The sequence below is a fragment of the Pipistrellus kuhlii genome, unplaced genomic scaffold (assembly GCF_014108245.1).
Source record: "Pipistrellus kuhlii isolate mPipKuh1 unplaced genomic scaffold, mPipKuh1.p scaffold_m20_p_8, whole genome shotgun sequence".
NCBI classification, from domain to species: Eukaryota; Metazoa; Chordata; class Mammalia; order Chiroptera; family Vespertilionidae; genus Pipistrellus; species Pipistrellus kuhlii.
The window spans coordinates 25,241,776-25,262,037 of NW_023425584.1; the positions used below are offsets into that span (position 1 = coordinate 25,241,776).

Genomic DNA, 20,262 nt, shown 5'->3' on the forward strand with positions numbered 1-20,262 from the left:
AGAAAATGAACTGTTGAACAAAATAGATCCAAAAACATAGAAGCATAGAACAGACTGTGGAATCTCAAGTGGAAGGCGGGGGTGAGTGAGGATGTGGAAAGAGATCAACCAAAAAACTTGCATACATATATGAATAACCTAGGGACACAGATAATAAGGCGGTCAAGGACTGGGGTAGGGGTTAGGGGGTGGGCCAGAAGAGGTTAATGCAGGGGTGGAAGAAGGGACATATGCAATAATTTCAACAATAAAGATATTTTTAAAGATGTAAAATACATGTAGAATTAAAATAAGTGACAATAGCAGCATACGGGTTGATAAGTTGGCAAATGCATTATCCAGGGTTTAAAAAAACATATATAATTGTTCCATTATTTGTATTATTTATCCAATAATAATATAAAATATTATAATGGTGAAATGCTTATACACGTGCCAATGAAATGTGAAAGGAAAATCACATCAGATATGAAAACCTGACAGGGAAATGCTGATGTGCCTAGAGGAAAACGCGGCGGGATCATCACAAGGCTTTTTGCTTTTGGTTTCGGTTTCGGTTTTTAATACATTTTTATTGATTTCAGAAAGGAAGGGAGAGGAAGAGAGAAATGGAAACATCAATGATGAAAAAGAATGATTGGTGACCTCCCACAGGCCCCCTATGGGGAATCAAGCCCAAAAGCCAGGCTTGTGCCCTTGACTGGAGTCAAACCCTGGACCTTTCAGTCTGCAGGCTGATGCTCTATCCACTGAGCCAAACCAGCTAGGGCAAGGCTTTTTTCTTTTCTTTTTTTTTTTTTTTTTAAGCAGTGATGGTGGGTAGTTACATCTTTTTATTTTTTATTTTTTTATTTTTATTGATTTTTTTACAGAGAGGAAGAGAGAGGGATAGAGAGTTAGAAACATTGATGAGAGAGAATCATCCATCAGCTGCCTTCTGCACACCCCCTACTGGGGATGTGCCCGCAACCAATGTACATGCCCTTGACCAGAATCAAACCCGGGACCTTTCAGTCCACAGGCCCATGCTCTATCCACTGAGCCAAACCGGTTTCGGCAAGGCTTTTTGCTTTTTAATGCCTCTCTTAAAAAGATGTTTATTTTATACTCTTCAAAATAAAACATGTATATGGGTATATTATAAATGTCTTAAATAGGTTTAAATATTTTAAATTGTGGTTAGATTCACTTAAATTAATGTTTTCTAAATGTTCAAGTATTCACAATATGTTGTTTCTTACAAATGCTCACATACACAATTTGTACCATCTATTAAGAATTCTTAAGATTTCTGAATGAAGAATAAACTCATATGTCAATAACACTCATTAAATACCATAACGACGACCAAAAAAATTAAAGAATAACCTTAAAATTAAAGATTAACCTGAAAGCAAAAGAACTGTGAGGAAGATAAAAATAGAAAGACAACTTTACATACGAACTCACCTCTTTCAAATGTCCTAAATCTGCTTCTCTTTCACCTGTTCCCTCTGAAGAAATCAGACAAGGAGGAAGACTGGGGCTGAAGGCCATCAGGTCTGTCTTGGGCTGCCCTTCCCCAGAGCACACCCTCTGCCGCCTCTGCTGTGAGTACAATAAGCTGCCCACCGCGCTGGAGCACACCAGCACCGGCTTCCCCGACCCGCTCCGGCCCACGGTGGGAGGCTTTAAGAACCGCAGTGCCAGGTACAGGATCAGCGTGAGCACCAACAGGCTGGACACCGCGCAGATAGCGATGATCAGGTAAACGTTCACGTCCACCAGCGTCAACTTTGGGTCCGTGGCCCCCGCTGACATTCCCGACGAGGCCTTGGGCGCCTGGCCGCTGTCCACCAGCGACAGCAGCACGGTGGCCGTGACCGCCAGCGCAGGCTCGCCATGGTCCTTCACCAGCACCAGGAGGCGCTGGCGCGGCGCGTCCGCCTCGTCCAGGGCGCGCGTCGTGCTGATCTCGCCCGTGTACAGCCCCACGCGGAACGGGCTGCGCGCACCGCCCGCCGCCGGCAGCAGCTCGTAGGACAGCCACGCGTTGTAGCCCGAGTCCGCGTCCACCGCGCGCACCTTCGCCACCACGTGGCCCGCGCCCACCGCCCGCCACACCAGCTCGCCGCCCCCCGCGCCGCCCCCGGCGCCCGCCCCCGGCGGCAGCAGCGCGGGCGCGTGGTCGTTCTCGTCCAGCACGAACACCTGCAGCGTCACGGCGCTGCCCAGAGGAGGCACGCCCGCGTCGCGCGCGCTCACCTGGAAGCGCAGCAGCTCCAGCTCCTCGTGGTCCAGGGGCTGCAGGGCGAACACCCGGCCGCTCTCCGCGTGCACCGACACGTAGCTCGACAGCGCGCGCTCGCCCACCCGCCGCTCCACCAGCGAGTAGGACACCAGCGCGTTCTCCTGCGCGTCCGCGTCCCGCGCCGACACCGTGAAGATGTGGCAGCCGGGCGGGTTGTTCTCCTTCACGAACACCGTGTACTCGGGCTGCGCGAACGTGGGCGCGTTGTCGTTCACGTCGGCCACCTCCACGGACACGCTGGCTGTGGCCGACAGCGAAGGCGAGCCCCCGTCCCGCGCAGTTACTACTATAATGTAGTTCGCCACGCTCTCGCGGTCCAGGGCGCTGTCCAGCACCAGCGAATAGTAATTCTTGAAGGTGGACACCAGCTTAAAGGGGACATGCGGTGTCAGGGTGCAGGTCACCTGTCCGTTAGTGCCAGAGTCACGGTCGGACACGCTGACCAAGGCAATGACGGTGCCCACCTGAGCATCCTCTGGCACCGGGAGTGACAGAGAAGTGATGGTAACTTCTGGAGCGTTATCATTTATGTCTAGTATTTCCACCAAAATGGTACAATGACCCGCCATGGGAATATTCCCCTGGTCAGCTGCCTCAACGGATATTTCATAAAATTTCTCTTCTTCAAAATCCAGTGTACCTTTTGTCCTAATTTCTCCACTGTTGGGATTTATGATAAATGCATTCAATATTGCAGGCGACACAGGCCTTCTAAATGAGTAGATTATGTCTCCATTTATACCATCATCAGGATCTGTGGCATTTAGCTTGAACACTAATGTTCCATTAAATGCATTCTCTAAAACTTTCACCTTGTAAATGAATTTGTCAAATTCTGGGGCGTTGTCATTCACATCCAGAACTGTGATCAGTAGCTGAACTGTGCCGGTCAGCGCGGGTTTACCTCCATCTGTGGCTGTCAATAAGAGCCTATGTTCCTGAATTTCCTCTCTGTCCAATGACTTCCTCAACACAAGTGATAAGGAAGACGTTTGTTCACGGTTATGTTTTGTGTCCAAAGCGAAATAATCGCTGGGATCAATTTGGTAGGTCAAAGCGGAGTTTGCTCCAACATCTGCATCGGAAGCGCCATCTAGTGGAAACCGAGTTTCCGGAGATCTAGATTCTGCAATGATTATTCTTTTCTTATTTTCAGGAAACACGGGCGGATTGTCGTTAATATCTTTAACCTCCACCTCCACATGGAAGACCTGCAGCGGCCTCTCCACCACCACCTCCAGGTGGATGCTGCACTCCACGCTCCGCCCGCACAGCTCCTCGCGGTCGATCCGAGAATTCACAAACAAAATGCCATTCTGCAGATTTACCTCCAGGAGGTCCCCGCGGCCCTCGGACGCCACCCGGAACAGGCGCGGCACCAGCTCCGCCAGCTCCAGCCCCAGGTCCTGCGCGATGCGGCCCACGAAGGTGCCGTGCTTGGCCTCCTCGGGGACCGAGTAGTGGACCTGGCAGCTTCCTGTCTTCCAGGATGCGAGGAGCAAAAGCGAGAACAGCAACCGTCGGGTTCTTGGGCCTCCTCGCCGGGAAAACAGCATGGTACAAAAGGCTTCAGAAATATCTGGAGTATATAAAATACCTCACTTCAAACTGGCTCTCAAGGTCCAATTTTACCTCCTTCTATCGTGGGAGAACTCGCTAGAGGTTTTCCACTATATGCCAAATTTTCTGCAGGCGGAAGAAGCGGAAGCGCTTTCTCAGAGGAAACGTTCTCAGTGAAGAGCGACACCATGCGCATGAAAGTGTAATTGTAAAAATGATTCTGTCTCCATATTTTCCATTTTGGTAGGGTGTTTTGTTTTGTTTTTGTTTTTACATTTTGTGACTTTTTCACTGCAGATAGGTAACTGTTTTTCTTTCCAAAAGCAGTAAGTCATTGTATTATGCTCAGCATTTGTTGTTCATTGAAAAATGGTTGATGAGTTCCTTTTTTCATAAGTATATTTTTGCATGTGTAAAAACTTTCATGAAGAATTTTAAGAGGGGGAATATTGTACATTGATCTTTGGAAATCAGCCTCTACTTCTTTGAAGCTTTGTAGGTTTTGGTGAGAATGTCATTTTCCTGTAATATTTTTTGAAATCTACTCAACACTACAGCCATATCAACACTCCAAATGGAAATATAATCAATCCCATAATAAAACGTATGAACATGGAAAATAGTCACAAGTAATAAAACAGATTTTAAATAAACACATCATGTTTATGAATTACCCCAAATATGACCATGAAATGGGGCTAAAATATTTTTATTTTAAGTGAGTGTCCAGTGTGTGTAGGAGTTTACATGTGAATGTGTATGTGGGCATAATCACAACATTTTAGGCCATTTAGATATAACAATGCTTTAAAGTTCTGGATTCTCTTTGTATAAAACATGCCAATAACTAGCATGCCAAGAACTATGTATATGGCGGAATACAAATTACTTATCAATAGGTTAAACTTCCCTTCCCGTCTTACACCATCACTGGGGAAAATCTTACTCTCTTTTAAATTGACTGATTTTTCAAGCAACAACAGGTTGACACAGAAGTTAACAAAAGGAAGAGAGGAAGAGAATATTACTTTAACCTATTGCTATAACTATCTTTACCAAGCCTTAAGTTCCGGTCCAAATAGTGCTATGAAAGATATGGAATAGCTCCAATAATTCTCTTGCCTGTTCTATGCAAAGTGCAGGAAATAATAGTTGAGATCATTTCTGTATTTTTGTTCCACTCTGAAAATTTGAGTAATGTATTTGGTATTCTCTTATCTTCATCTTTATCTTCCTCTCCTGCTCCATGACTTTTATTAGCATAGCTTTATTGTTTTAAGATTTTTTAATTGAGTTTTAGAGAGAGAGGAAAGGAGAGGGAGAAACATTAATCAGTTGTCACCTGGATGCCCCCTATTGGGGATCAACCCAGCAACCAGGTCATGTGCCATGAGTAGGAATTGAACCAGCAAGCTTTTGGGTGCATGATATTATGGCCAATCAACTAAGCCACACTGGCCTGAGCAACATAGCTTTTCTCTTACAGTGAGAATAACCCCTTGATTCTTTTTAATTTCTCGTGTTTATCAGGCCCTAACTTGTTTCAGTTACCTTTCTACCTAATCTAGTCTGCATAGTCAAACATTTAAAACATACCCTACCAGACACTCACCTACTTATACTATTACACCTCTAATATTTTTTAATATATTTTATTGATTTTATACAGAGAGGAAGGGAGAGAGATAGAGAGTTAGAAACATCGATGAGAAAGAGTCATCGATCAGCTGCCTCTTGCACAACCCCTACTGGGGATGTGCCCGCAACCAAGGTACATGCCTTTGACCTGAATCGAACCCGGGACCCTTCAGTCCCCAAGCCGAAGCTCTATCCATTGAGCCAAACCGGTCCTGGCTATTTTCTTTTTTTTATTTCATTCGTTAGTTTATCCTTTAGATAATAATGAATGAAACAGTAAAACTACATGTAGAATTTTTTAAAAACATTAATTATTAAGCCCAATGTCCATTGCTAATATTTCCTTTTCTGAATATTTTTAACATATCAATAAAATGATTTGTTAATATCAGTTACATTAAATTAATAGCAATATAATTTCGAGTCCGTGTTTTTGTTTGTATAGGATAAATACAAATTACTTAATCAACTCTAATATTTTCTCTAGCTTCCAGCACACAGCCTAACTACCCCTTTTCTCCATTCCTCCTATAGAGCTTCTCAGTAGAACATAGTCATTTAATCATGAGACTTTATTCTCTATAGGTTTACTCTCATTTTTACTTCAATTGGGCCAATTAGCATATGTTGCAGATATTATAAGCCTATATACATGCTTTTAGCAAATTTGAATGTCTTGATTGCATAGTGTAAATAACCTTATTTGCCTAGTTTACTTTGAAAGCATAAATCTAGTTCTGGTTGAGTATATAATAAATAAATCTCTACCCATTTCATGGAACAAAATAAAAATGAACAGAACTTTCAATTATATTATTTCAATGAAAGAAGCATACTAGAATGTAAGACTGCATTTTTAATGCAAATAATATTAGAACAAGTTTTATCTTATCAGTAGTAAAACTTAATGATTATCTAATGAGCAATAAATATATGATTAATGTTTAACACCTCAGAAAAAGAAAGATAAATTCTTTCCATCCTAATAAAGTGTTCTGTCATTGATAAGAGCCCGAAATGAGAAAAGTCAAGTAATCTAATAATATGAAAATATTAAGGCAAAAATTGTTAAAAGATGAAGAAAATGGGAACCCATAGTGATTATTTACATTACTGAGGATTAGAAATAAAAGTTATCTGAGTAGATCAATGATAATTAGAAATATTTCCAATAAAGTGATAATGAGAAAGACAACCTTATATTTTCTAACACAACATTAGGAGAAATAGAACACTTAATGGCTAAAAAACTGAATTCTTCATATGATGTCAATTGTATTGGCCTGGCTCATTAGGTTAGAGTGTCATCCCAAAAAGTGGTGGGTTTGACTGCCAATCAGAGCACATACACAAGTTCCCTTTTGATTCCTGGTTGGAGGAATTTGGGAGGAAGTCGACCAATGTTCTCCTCTCTCTCTTTCTCTCTCTCTCTCTCTCTCTCTCTCTCTCTCACACACACACACACACACACACACACACACACTTTCCTCTCTGTAAAACTCAATTAAAACATTTTAAGTCACCTTGATTTTTTAATGGTATCATGGCATTTCATTAACATTGTTATTTAAAAGACTATTCAAAATACACAGGGACCGGTTTAGCTCAATGGATAGAGCGTCGGCTTGGTGACTGACAAAATACACAATATTCATTAAAATTGTCAATGAAATAAACTGGATTTTTAAAAAGTTAACTTAGCCCCAGCTGTTTTGGACCAGTGGATAGAGCTTCAGCCTGCAGACTGAGAGTCCCGGGTTCAATTCAGGTCAAGGGCACATGCCCAGTGGGGGGTAGGGGCATGCAGGAAGCAACCAATCATTTATTCTTTCTCATTGTGTTTCTATCTCTTCCTCTGCCTTCCTCTCTGAAATCAATAAAAATGTTTTTAAAAATAAATTAAATTAAAATTTTAACTTGGGCCCTAACCGGATTGGCTCAGAATATAGAGTGTAGGCCTGAGGACTGAAGGGCCACCAGTTTTATTCAGGTCAAGGGCATATGCCTGGGTTGCGGGCTCGATCCCCATTAGGGGGTGTGCAGGAGGCAGCCAATCAATTATTCTCTCTCATCACTGATGTTTCTATTTCTCCCTCTCCCTTCCTCTATGAAGTTAATAAGAATATTTCAAAATATAAAAATTTAACTTAGACTTCAAAATAGAGAGAACCTATAGCACTCACCGGCTCAAGATGATTTGACTCTGTCTCTTGCCTTCCCCCTCCATCTTCTTTATCCAGACCTGGAGGAAGACTGGGACTGAAGGCCATGAGGTCTGTCTTGGGCGGCCCCTCCCCAGAGCACACCCTCTGTCGCTTCTGATGTGAATAAGACCAGCTGCCCACCGCGCTGGAACACACCAGCACTGGCTTCCCCGGCCCGCACGGACCCTCATTGGGCTGCGCTGAGCACCGAAGAGCGATGTACAGTATCAGCGTGAGCACCAGCAGGCTGGACACCGCGCAGATGGCGATGATCAGGTACACGTTCACGTCCACAAGCGCTGACTCCGCGCTCGCGGTGCCAGAGGATGCCCGCAATGAAGTCTTCGGCGCCTGGCCGCTGTCCACCAGCGACAGCAGCACGGTGGCCGTGACCGCCAGCGCAGGCTCGCCATGGTCCTTCACCAGCACCAGGAGGCGCTGGCGCGGCGCGTCCGCCTCGTCCAGGGCGCGCGTCGTGCTGATCTCGCCCGTGTACAGCCCCACGCGGAACGGGCTGCGCGCACCGCCCGCCGCCGGCAGCAGCTCGTAGGACAGCCACGCGTTGTAGCCCGAGTCCGCGTCCACCGCGCGCACCTTCGCCACCACGTGGCCCGCGCCCACCGCCCGCCACACCAGCTCGCCGCCCCCCGCGCCGCCCCCGGCGCCCGCCCCCGGCGGCAGCAGCGCGGGCGCGTGGTCGTTCTCGTCCAGCACGAACACCTGCAGCGTCACGGCGCTGCCCAGAGGAGGCACGCCCGCGTCGCGCGCGCTCACCTGGAAGCGCAGCAGCTCCAGCTCCTCGTGGTCCAGGGGCTGCAGCGCGAACACCCGGCCGCTCTCCGCGTGCACCGACACGTAGCTCGACAGCGCGCGCTCGCCCACCCGCCGCTCCACCAGCGAGTAGGACACCAGCGCGTTCTCCTGCGCGTCCGCGTCCCGCGCCGACACCGTGAAGATGTGGCAGCCGGGCGGGTTGTTCTCCTTCATGAACACCGTGTACTCGGGCTGCGCGAACGTGGGCGCGTTGTCGTTCACGTCGGCCACCTCCACGGACACGCTGGCTGTGGCCGACAGCGAAGGCGAGCCCCCGTCCCTCGCTGTCACCACCAGCTCGTAGTGTGACAGCTTCTCGCGGTCCAGGGCGCTGTCCAGCACCAGCGAATAGTAATTCTTGAAGGTGGACACCAGCTTGAAGGGAACTTCCGGCGTTAGAGAGCAGATCATCTGTCCGTTCACACCAGAATCGCGGTCAGATACACTGATTAACGCAATGACAGTACCAGGCGGAGTGGCCTCTGGTACTGGGAGAGACAGGGAAGTCACGGCGATTTCAGGCGCATTATCGTTGGCATCTAAGATCTCTACCCAGACTGTACAGTGACCTGCCATTGGAGGATTTCCCTTATCTGTGGCCTGTACTTCAATTTCATAAAATTTGTTTTCTTCGTAATCTAAAGTTCCATTGACCCTCAGCTCTCCACTATTTTTCCCTATTGTGAATAAGGGTTTTCCATTGGGCTTAACGGACAACAAGGAGTATGTTACCTCCCCATTGACTCCTTCATCTAGATCTGTAGCGTTCAACTTTATCACAAACGTTTCTTTAGCTGCGTTTTCCGTTAATCTCAGCTTGTATTCTGGTTGCTCAAATTCTGGTTCATTGTCGTTAGTATCCAAGATGCAGATGAAAAGCTGAACCGTGTCAGTTAGCTCGGGCTTTCCCTGGTCTGCAGCCGTCAGCAGCAAACTAATTTCCGGAGTTTTCTCCCTATCCAGAGACTTCTTTAATGTAAGTGATAGTCTATTAGTCTGCTTACTATTTCTTGGTAATTCTAATGAAAAATATTCATTTTGACTTAGTCTGTAAGTCAGTTGCCCATTCTCTCCTATATCCGCATCAGAGGCGCCCTCTAGAGGAAAATGAGAGTCAGGTGGCTTAGATTCCGGAATCAGCACCTTTTGTTCTCTCAGAGAGAACACTGGCGGGTTGTCATTAATGTCCTTCACCTCCACCTCCACATGGAAGACCTGCAGCGGCCTCTCCACCACCACCTCCAGGTGGATGCTGCACTCCAGGCTCCGCCCGCACAGCTCCTCGCGGTCGATCCGAGAATTCACAAACAAAATGCCATTCCGCAGATTTACCTCCAGGAGGTCCCCGCGGCCCTTGGACGCCACCCGGAACAGGCGCGGCACCAGCTCCGCCAGCTCCAGCCCCAGGTCCTGCGCGATGCGGCCCACGAAGGTGCCGTGCTTGGCCTCCTCGGGGACCGAGTAGTGGACCTGGCCGCTCCCAGCCTCCCAGAACGCAAAGAGCAAAAGCGACAGCAGCAGTTGCTGAGTGTCCAATCCTCCTCTTTGAACCCCAAACATTGCATACGACATTAACTTGTAAAATAAGATTCTTTACACTTACAGTACTAGAGACTCCAGTTTCGGTTTTAAATCTCGCTGAATATTTTAGAAGCTTTGTAGGATCCGTTAACAGTAGCGACCGGCATGATGGAGTCGTTTGATATGGGGAGTTCCTGGATAGTCAGACCAACCCTTGAAGGAACCATTTTCACCAAGCAAAGAGCGACACCTTGTGCCTGAAATTGTGAGTATTGTGCACTACACTCAATATCACAGAATTTTAAAGAGAAAAAATAATTAATTTCTCATGTTTCCTGATATTTTTTAAACCCAATGTATTATTTTCAAAGTACTTATTTATGGAATATTCAGATTTTAAGTCATGTTAAAATTGATGGCATGTGGGAAATGGCATTTTAGTGTTGACTAACATCAAATTTAAATTCTTGTTCCTATGTTTGATTTAAAGTTATGAAATTATTCTTTTACTCTTCTACATATATACAGAGAGATCAATTCTAAGAATAACTTTATAAAACTATGGTTAAACACTTCCCATGGATATCATCCCTCATACAAATATGATCAAATTTGAATTGTTTTACTCCTAGTCTCCCTTGTTACTTTGGCTGCTAGGAAACTCAAAGACAAAATTAAAGTTTTAATAAAGACTATTCTTAAATGCTGCATATTGGGTTCCCACCTATGTGCACTTGCCTTCTACTCATATTTTCCTTAGTTCTGATACAATTATGACCTTCTATAAGTTTTATTTTATTGTTGACAGTATTACATTTAATTGTGAACTTATTGTAAACACCTTTATATCTATTGAAGAACAATAAGAAAAACAAAAACATTTTTTCAAATTTGGCAGTTTAAAACAGAATTCACAAGGGAGACATTTATTGATGTAAATTAAATTTATATTTCATGTAAATTTTATATGATCATGTAAGTTGCAATGCTCACAGTATAATATGAGGTATCAAAATGACAACAGTGACACAATCAGTGTCAATGATATGACAGAAGTCAATTTTTCAATGATGAATTTCATTATCATTTAATGAAATAAATAAAAACCACCATGAAAATGTCTATACCATATTGGTATTTCTAAGTTATCTAAAACCAATATAGATAACTTAGAAACACGATATCTATAAACTAATATGGTATTTGTAAGTTATCTATATTGGTTTTTGTATATCTAGTTAAAATATATTCATGAAAATAGCTGACCTGCTTCTTGTTAAAATAATTTTGGGTTTAAGATCATAATTTTATCCAAAACGAAGTAAATGACATCTAAATTAAATGACATCTCCTTTATGTGCCTAAAAGTACACTAAAAAATAAACAATCTAGCCAAATGACAAATAACTTCTGCAATGGATGGAGAAGTGTAGAAAGTGATTCAGAATATATACACTGTAGCTTTAATATTTTGTTGTATAGTTTTGATGGTTCATCTCCAATCTAAAAATAATGCAATGACATATGAAGAAGTCACTAGCATATTTATTATATGTTAATATTTTTTCTTTTCCTTGAATATACACACATGTGTATAAGCACAGGGTGAGGCAAAAGTAAGTTTATAGTTGTTTGTATAAAATAATACAATAAATAATAATACAAGAATAAACTCTTGCCAAAACCGGTTTGGCTCAATGGATAGAGAGTCGGCTTGGGGACTGAAAGGTCAAGGGCACGTACCTTGGTTGCGGGCATGTCCCCAGTAGTGGGTGTGCAAGAGGCAGCTAATCGATGACTCTCTCGTCGATGTTTCTAACTCTCTATCTCTCTCCCTTCTTCTCTGTACAAAATCAATAAAATATATATTTTTTAAAAGAATAAACTCTTGTGTTTTTCATACTTAACAACTGTAAACCTACTTTTGCCCCACCCTGTATTATTCTGAAATTTCCAATTCAGATATTGTTCCACTTTTTTCAAATTTACTTTTTTTCTGATATTATCATTTTGCTAGAACTCTTATAAAGTAAAAGCATATTCTTTCTAAAAAAAAAACTAATAAAGCAAATTCTCTGTCTTTTATGACACTGAATTATGTTACACATCTATAAAAGACTCATATGGACCTCTCATCAAAATTTAACATTATACTAGATAACAGTAGATTTAACATGATATTTGAAGCCTGTCAGATTTATTTTAGGGGGAAAGGAAGCAACAGATATTCAACCACTTCATTATGAAAATTGGGATTGAGAAGTGACATGCAATGTAGAGTCTTCAAAAGTAGAGATATGGAGAAAGTTTACCCAAGGGTAATGATGATATTACATGTCTGAATTAAAATGAGAAATTAAGAATTACTAGCAGATGCATCAAGTTGGAATTTTTCTAGAATATAAGTATGGACAGATATCATTCTATGATGTGACAAAGAGACTCCTCATTTATAATTTCTCAAAGGAGCTCTCAAGCCTATATTTTCTCTTTGTTTCCCAAATGAAGGTACAAATTCAGACTCTCTTATTATCTGCCTCCCTGAAGTTTTCTTCATTTAATGTTACTGTTAGTCCTCAACCTTCCTTGGTGTGAAATTTAAAACCACAAGATACTCAAAAGTCTAGGGCATGACTTTGTAAAAGAATTTTTATATATTAAGTAATCTAATAAAATATTTCTGGTGCTTGAAAAAATAATTACTTTCTAGTAATGTGGAATTTTGTGAGTATATGAAGTGAAACTGGACAAACACCAAATCATCAAAGAATTTAATATATTGTATGAACCAATGACTCATCTTTTGCATTTTGACTGTGATATTTCAATTATCACCATCTCAACTAGCCCCTTTAGAAGAGATTATGCTACTGTTGAATTTACCTTTGGGAATTGGCAAGAGATCTGGTAATAGGCTAATGCCAAGAAGTCACACATCAATATAATTGATAAACTGATTTTGTAAAATCATTGAAAAGACTGAGGAACTTTGTGCCCTACCCTTACTAAGCAAATCTGTTCGTCTAAAATTCCAAAAAGATACCTTGCTAGTTGTGTATTAGAGTGCATGGTTTAATGTCTACTAGTCCTCATCATCCACTAATCATTATTTTATATATATAATTGATTTTGTACAGATAGGAAGAGAGAGGGATAGAGAGTTAGAAACATCAATGAGAAAGAGTCATTGATCAGCTGCCTCTTGCACACCCCCTCCTGGGGATATGCCCGAAACCAAGGTACATGCCCTTGACCTAGTACTATTACTTATTGAAATCAGAAAAATAAATCTTGAAGTCATTCTTAGAAACCCAGGAAGTTCTTGAAAATCAATAAGTAGAAGTACTATTCAAAATTGTATTAACAAAATTATAGGATAAACTCAGTGATGTTCACTCTGCCCTACCGTGACTTATTCAAGTATGTAGTTATTAGATCACAGATTATTTGTTCAGTTGGCACAAATCTCTCAGACAATAATAAGACTGAAGAAGATTGAAATCTGAAAGACCTTAATACATTCAAAGATTTCCACAGGCAATGTATACTATTAAAGTTATATTGAAGTATTAAAGCTGTATTTAATTTTGGAAACATTTACTGAATCTTTGTTTATGTTCTGGATCCCAGAAATAATTACATCACTACTTATATTTGTCCACAACATGATCCTTATTCACAGTGTTAAAAGGACAAGGTCATTTTCAGATGTGTCATTTGGCTTTGGTGTTCTGCAAGAACATTGCAAACCACCGTCTTCTGATTTTTCTCATATATTAAATGATTCTTATTCATATCACTTCCAAATAACTGGCCCATAGTCGTCATAAAACAATTCTTCATTATTTACCAATTGAATAATGTAGATACCTATTTTAATAGTATTGACATAAATGATAATAATGATCATGAACTCTTCTAAGAAAAAAATCATTTAACATAAGAATCTTAATTCCTATGGCATTGTACAAAATTAATCATGAAGATAATGGTGCAGGTTTTTTTCTAAACAAAATAGAGGATTCACCTATATACAGCTGTGCTGTTTTTCTAGCCAGAACTATGTCTAATCAAAGGAAAGATTTACTGCAGAAAGATCTACAGTGAATAAAAGATTAGGTCTAGAATCTAAAAGATATGCATTTGAATATCATCTTTATCATGTACTAGCTGAATGGCAGTAGACAAGATAGATATCTCACCACTTCTTATATCATCTTTAAAATTCAGATAGTCACATGTAATTTACATGCTGTTATAAGAAATAAATGAAATTATGCATTTTAAGCCCTTCCAACTCACTTCATGTCTAACAAATGAAATAGCTCACATCGTGGGCTATATTAATATAGCTAGTGACCAATGTTTGCTCTTATTCTACTCTATAGTAAGGATAAAGACAATTCCAGCACAATAATTAAGGCATGGTTTTTCCTTTTCTGAAATCATCCTACTTTTTAGGCAGAAAATGACCACTAATGCCTTCTCAGCATTTCTATTAACTTCACCCTATCTAACATGGTTTCCTCCCATATGTAAATTAGCATATACAATTTATTTCTTCAACAATCTAATTAGAGTGTTTTTAATTTGTATTCAGGGGTCAAAAACAAACAAACAAAAACCTTCCACATTATTTGATTCACAACCTTACAGCTTGAAAAAGAAGTTTTCTGTGATCTTTTTGAAGAAAATTCCCATGAATGTAGCTTTGTAACCAAAAAAATGTTTGCATCAAATGTATCTAAAGTATACAATGTTAAATTCTGAAATGCCATCAGCAACATCATTGTCAAGTATTAGTGCCAAGTGGACCTGTCAAGTAGAAGTTCCACAATTGTTATGCTTAACTTATTTAAAGACATGTTATTTTGAGGACCAACTGGCTTCGGGAACACAGGCAGCAGAATCCACAATCCCCAATGCATGAGAAGACTCTATCAAACTCAAAGCATAATGAAGTATAACTTTTCCTACCCTAAGATACTTCCACACAATTTGATGGCAGGTGCCATGAATGAAAGAAAGTATAATAAATGCTCAAATCTTCCAAATACAATAGAGGAGCTAAGTGAATTAATCAGGAGGATAACAGCAATGAGTTCAACGAGCAATTAGCAAACTGGACTTATATTAGAAAATAAAGGAAAAACGTCTAAAGCAGCTGAAGACTATGAAGAAAATGAGCTTGAAATTATAGGAGATTAAAGACAGAGGAGTAAAATCATCACCAAAGTCAAGGAGAAACTCCACCCACTATTTCAAAGAAGCACAGAATTGATTATAAAGAAACAAAATGGAAAGAAGGATCCTTTACCATTTGAGACAGCATGGAGGGACCTGGAGAGTATTATGCTAAGCAAAATAAGCCAGTCAGAGAAAGACTAGTAGACCACAATCTCACTCATATGTGGAATCTGATGAACAAAATAAACTGTTGAACAAAATAGATCCAGAGACATGGAAGCATGGCCCAGACTATGAAATCTCAGAGGGAAGGTATGGGAGGGTAGCTTGGTGGGAAGAGATCAATCAAAGAACTTGTAGGCATATCCCATGGACCCAGACAATACAGTGGTGGAGGCCTGGGGCAGTGGACAGGGGTAGGCTATAAGGGGTCATTGGAAGGAAAAAAGGGACATATGTAATACTTTCAACAATAAAGATTTTTTAAATTTTTTTAAAGAAACAAAATGCTTTATAAAATGAGGCCACCTCACCAGCCCATGCCCATTAGTAATATAGGTGAATTTATGGATTATAGGAAGGTAAGAATTTAAACATGTTAAACTCAAATTAACTAAATTAGGAAGTTATACATTATTATGGCAATGCATAAACATAACGAGTGGAGGACACCACTTAGAATTTTTTTTAAATGGGTAGGAAGAATGAACTTGCTGCAAAATTGGGAAGTAGAAGATTAGAGATTGCCCACGCCCTTCACTTCTTATCAGTGAACCATGCCTCGTTCCAGGTAACTTATGCATTCACAGGAAGCTTTAGCCACCTATTTCATTGTTGTTATTACTGAGTGGAGTTGTGTCCATGAAGACTGTAGTGATAAAAATAACTGGACTTTCTGTCTGCTTTAAAATAAGCCATCACAAGAGAAAGGACAAAACAAATAAATTAAGCAATAAACTTTATATTAAATATTGGTGAACTACTATGTGGATGACATGAATAGCCATGAAATACATCCCAGAATTACTGTACTTACATTCCCGCAAATCTCCTGTTGTTCTCCGTTATCTCTAGTACCAGGAGGTACACTAGGACTGAAGGCCATGAGGTCCGTCTTGGGCGGCCCCTCCCCAGAGCACACCCTCTGCGGCTTCTGCTGCGAAAATGACCAACTCTCCACCGCGCTGGAGCACACTAGCTTGGGTTTCCTTGGTCCGCACCAGCCCTCGGTGGGCGGCGCTGAGCACCGCAACGCTGTGTAGAGTAACAGCGTGAGCACCAACAGGCTGGACACCGCGCAGATGGCGATGATCAGGTACACGTTCACGTCCAACAGCGCTGTCCCTGAGCCCTGGACATCCAAAGAAGCTCGCGAAGAGGCCTTAGGCGCCTGGCCGCTGTCCACCAGCGACAGCAGCACGGTGGCCGTGACCGCCAGCGCTGGCTCGCCATGGTCCTTCACCAGCACCAGGAGGCGCTGGCGCGGCGCGTCCGCCTCGTCCAGGGCGCGCGTCGTGCTGATCTCGCCCGTGTACAGCCCCACGCGGAACGGGCTGCGCGCACCGCCCGCCGCCGGCAGCAGCTCGTAGGACAGCCACGCGTTGTAGCCCGAGTCCGCGTCCACCGCGCGCACCTTCGCCACCACGTGGCCCGCGCCCACCGCCCGCCACACCAGCTCGCCGGCCCCCGCGCCGCCCCCGGCGCCCGCCCCCGGCGGCAGCAGCGCGGGCGCGTGGTCGTTCTCGTCCAGCACGAACACCTGCAGCGTCACGGCGCTGCCCAGAGGAGGCACGCCCGCGTCGCGCGCGCTCACCTGGAAGCGCAGCAGCTCCAGCTCCTCGTGGTCCAGGGGCTGCAGCGCGAACACCCGGCCGCTCTCCGCGTGCACCGACACGTAGCTCGACAGCGCGCGCTCGCCCACCCGCCGCTCCACCAGCGAGTAGGACACCAGCGCGTTCTCCTGCGCGTCCGCGTCCCGCGCCGACACCGTGAAGATGTGGCAGCCGGGCGGGTTGTTCTCCTTCACGAACACCGTGTACTCGGGCTGCGCGAACGTGGGCGCGTTGTCGTTCACGTCGGCCACCTCCACGGACACGCTGGCTGTGGCCGACAGCGAAGGCGAGCCCCCGTCCCGCGCAGTTACTACTATAATGTAGTTCGCCACGCTCTCGCGGTCCAGGGCGCTGTCCAGCACCAGCGAATAGTAATTCTTGAAGGTGGACACCAGCTTGAAGGGGGATTGGGGTGTTAATGAGCAGGTCACTTGCCCGTTGACACCAGCATCATGGTCAGTGACACTAATCAAGGCGACGACGGTCCCCAGGAGAGCATCCTCGGGAACAGAAAGTGAGAGTGAAGTCACTAGCAACTCCGGAGGATTATCATTGATGTCCATGACTTCTATCAAGATGGTACAGTGACCAATCATTGGGGGATTTCCATTATCAACTGCTTCTATTTGAAGCTTCCATAATTGAGTTTCTTCAAAATCTATTTTTCCATTTACTCTTATTTCCCCAGTAACTGGTTCTATGAAAAAAGTTCTTTCTGTGTCAGGGGAGACATCTGTTGCAAAGGAATAAAGAATGTGGCTATTTGAACCCTCATCCAAATCCGAGGCGTTAAGTCTAATAACCAGTGTGCCATTCCTTGTATTTTCCAGTAATTTTACACGATGGATTGCTTTGTCAAATACTGGGGCATTGTCATTTACATCCAGCACTGTGATCTGTAATTCTACAGCACCTGTCAGCTCAGGTTTGCCCCCATCTGCTGCTGTAAGCACCAAGTGGAGCTCCGAAGCGACTTCCCTGTCTAAAGGTTTTTTTAGTATCAGTTGAAGTGGTTTTACCTGGTCGTCGTTGGCCGGTGCTTCCAGAGAGAAATATTCATTGGGGCTCAGTCTGTAATTCAGCAGAGCGTTGACCCCGATATCTGCATCAGAGGCGCCCTCTAGTGAAAAATGAGAGTCAAGAGCCCTAGTTTCGGAAAGAAACAGATTTTTGTGTGTCGCTGGGAACACAGGCGGATTGTCGTTAATGTCCTTCACCTCCACCTCCGCATGGAAGACCTGCAGCGGCCTCTCCACCACCACCTCCAGGTGGATGCTGCACTCCAGGCTCCGCCCGCACAGCTCCTCGCGGTCGATCCGAGAATTCACAAACAAAATGCCATTCTGCAGATTTACCTCCAGGAGGTCCCCGCGGCCCTTGGACGCCACCCGGAACAGGCGCGGCACCAGCTCCGCCAGCTCCAGCCCCAGGTCCTGCGCGATGCGGCCCACGAAGGTGCCGTGCTTGGCCTCCTCGGGGACCGCATAGTGTACCTGGCGGCTCTCAGTCTCCTGAGGAGCGTAGAGCAGAAGCGAGAGCAGCAAAAACCGGGCTCCCTCGTCACCGAATCCTGAAGCTAACATCATGCCTTGATTCTGGTTAGTAAATCAACATTTCACGAGTAGAAAGGTGTAGTCCTTTTGAGATATTTCTTCCACGTCTTTATTACTGATGTCCCAGATGATCTTGACAATATGAGTGTGCTTGTAGTCTTTAAAGCTCCTGAACGGTGGAGAATCTTTCTGATCCTGGGAGTACTGGGTAATTTTCTTTGTTAAAACAATCCTCTCCTTGGAGAACAACGACATCCTGTGGCTCAAAATGGAAGTACATTTCCGTTTATACTAGTATTTCTTTGACTTATATTGTTTCTTCTGTGATTCCTTCATTTTGGTCCATGTTTCTCTTTGTGGGCCCTTAATCCTTTATATATTACTTGTGTGTGACCACTAGGTCTTTAAAGGTGGGTTTGTCTTATAAATTAGAATTCCATGAAGAGTTTTATCTTGCATATGGACATGTAAGAGAATGTGCTACCACACAACTATATTATCATATATATGAACATGAAAACTCCATATTGTAGGTTACTAATGATACTGGTTTGTTAGACTTTTTAGAAATTGATCTTTTTGGAATTCGTTCTTATTAACTTTACTCCATTGCTAATATTCTATAATTTTCTATTGTTTAATCTTTATACTATGTTAAATTATTCTAAACATTTAGCCCATTTGTGTAGAGCAGTGTTTCCCAAACTTTTGACATATGTGTACCCCTTCTATAATTTTTGTAATGCTGAGTACCTCTTGTACTCATGAGAACGTAGAATTAGGTGTAGCTAAAACGGTGCAATGCATATCCCCACCAAACTCCGGTGCAACGCGTAGCCCCACTAAACTCTTCCCATACCCCCATATGTGTACCACACTTTGGGAAACACTGGTGTAGAGGATAACTCAAGATGCAAGTTCTCTAAGTTACCTCTTTAACATAATGATATTTCAAATATGTAAGCTACTTATCAGTTCACCCAAATATTTCATTGCTTTCATATTAATGAATTTACCAAGTACTGGTTTTTGGAAATACAAAGTATACTTATATTTGTCTCATTTTAAAGCTTTTTTCCAATTCCTGTATCTGCTCTGGATGAATGTTATTGTCTCCACCCTAAAGGACAATTTAAATTTGCATTGCATCTATTGCTATTTGTAAAGATAACCTCTTTCTAATTAAACACACACACACACACACCACTGAATCACAAATTCAAGTTATAGTTGCCTGTTTGTTTATACCCATTTTTATTCCAGAATTGGCTTCAGGAAAGTATGGTAGAAAGGGTATTCTAAATTCCATTCATTCACTCAATTTTATTTTCCTGTTTTTATCTCAAGTACAAAAAAATACATTGAGATTTTCATAACTGTTATTAATTACAATAAAGTTTATCATGTTGTCTTTTAAAATAAAATATTTTAATCATTATCAAGGCTGTTAAGGAAAAACTATTCAATATTTGAAATCTGTCACTAAGATGGCAGCCATTGGGAAAATCCCAAGTTTTTCTACTAACCAAAAACATTGTATGTGGACACCCAAGGGAATTTAAGGTTTTATGTAAAAGTGTAGTCTTCATTTGAAACACTTATTAAAGTGCTGATTCAATTAATCTATGCCAAAGATTTATCATTCAAACTACTTCTAATTCTTT

General features: G+C 42.7%; 1 protein-coding gene across 6 annotated transcripts in view; it reads right to left on the bottom strand.

The window, feature by feature from the left end:
* LOC118711012 (protocadherin alpha-C2) overlaps positions 1 to 20,262 on the bottom strand; it is a 109,352-nt gene that overhangs the window by 69,017 nt on the left and 20,073 nt on the right. Inside the window, exon 1 of one of the 6 annotated variants that reach the window (XM_036423897.2) lies at positions 16,250 to 19,241. The exons of 3 other annotated variants lie outside the window; for them this stretch is intronic. In XM_036423897.2, coding sequence (XP_036279790.1) covers positions 16,250 to 18,631 — 2,382 coding nt within the window. In that variant the 5' untranslated portion in view covers positions 18,632 to 19,241. Of the gene's footprint in view, positions 1 to 1,449; positions 4,042 to 7,671; positions 10,660 to 16,249; positions 19,242 to 20,262 lie in introns of those variants that run through there. 2 more of the 6 variants (XM_045576369.1, XM_036423895.2) reach the window with 2 other exon arrangements.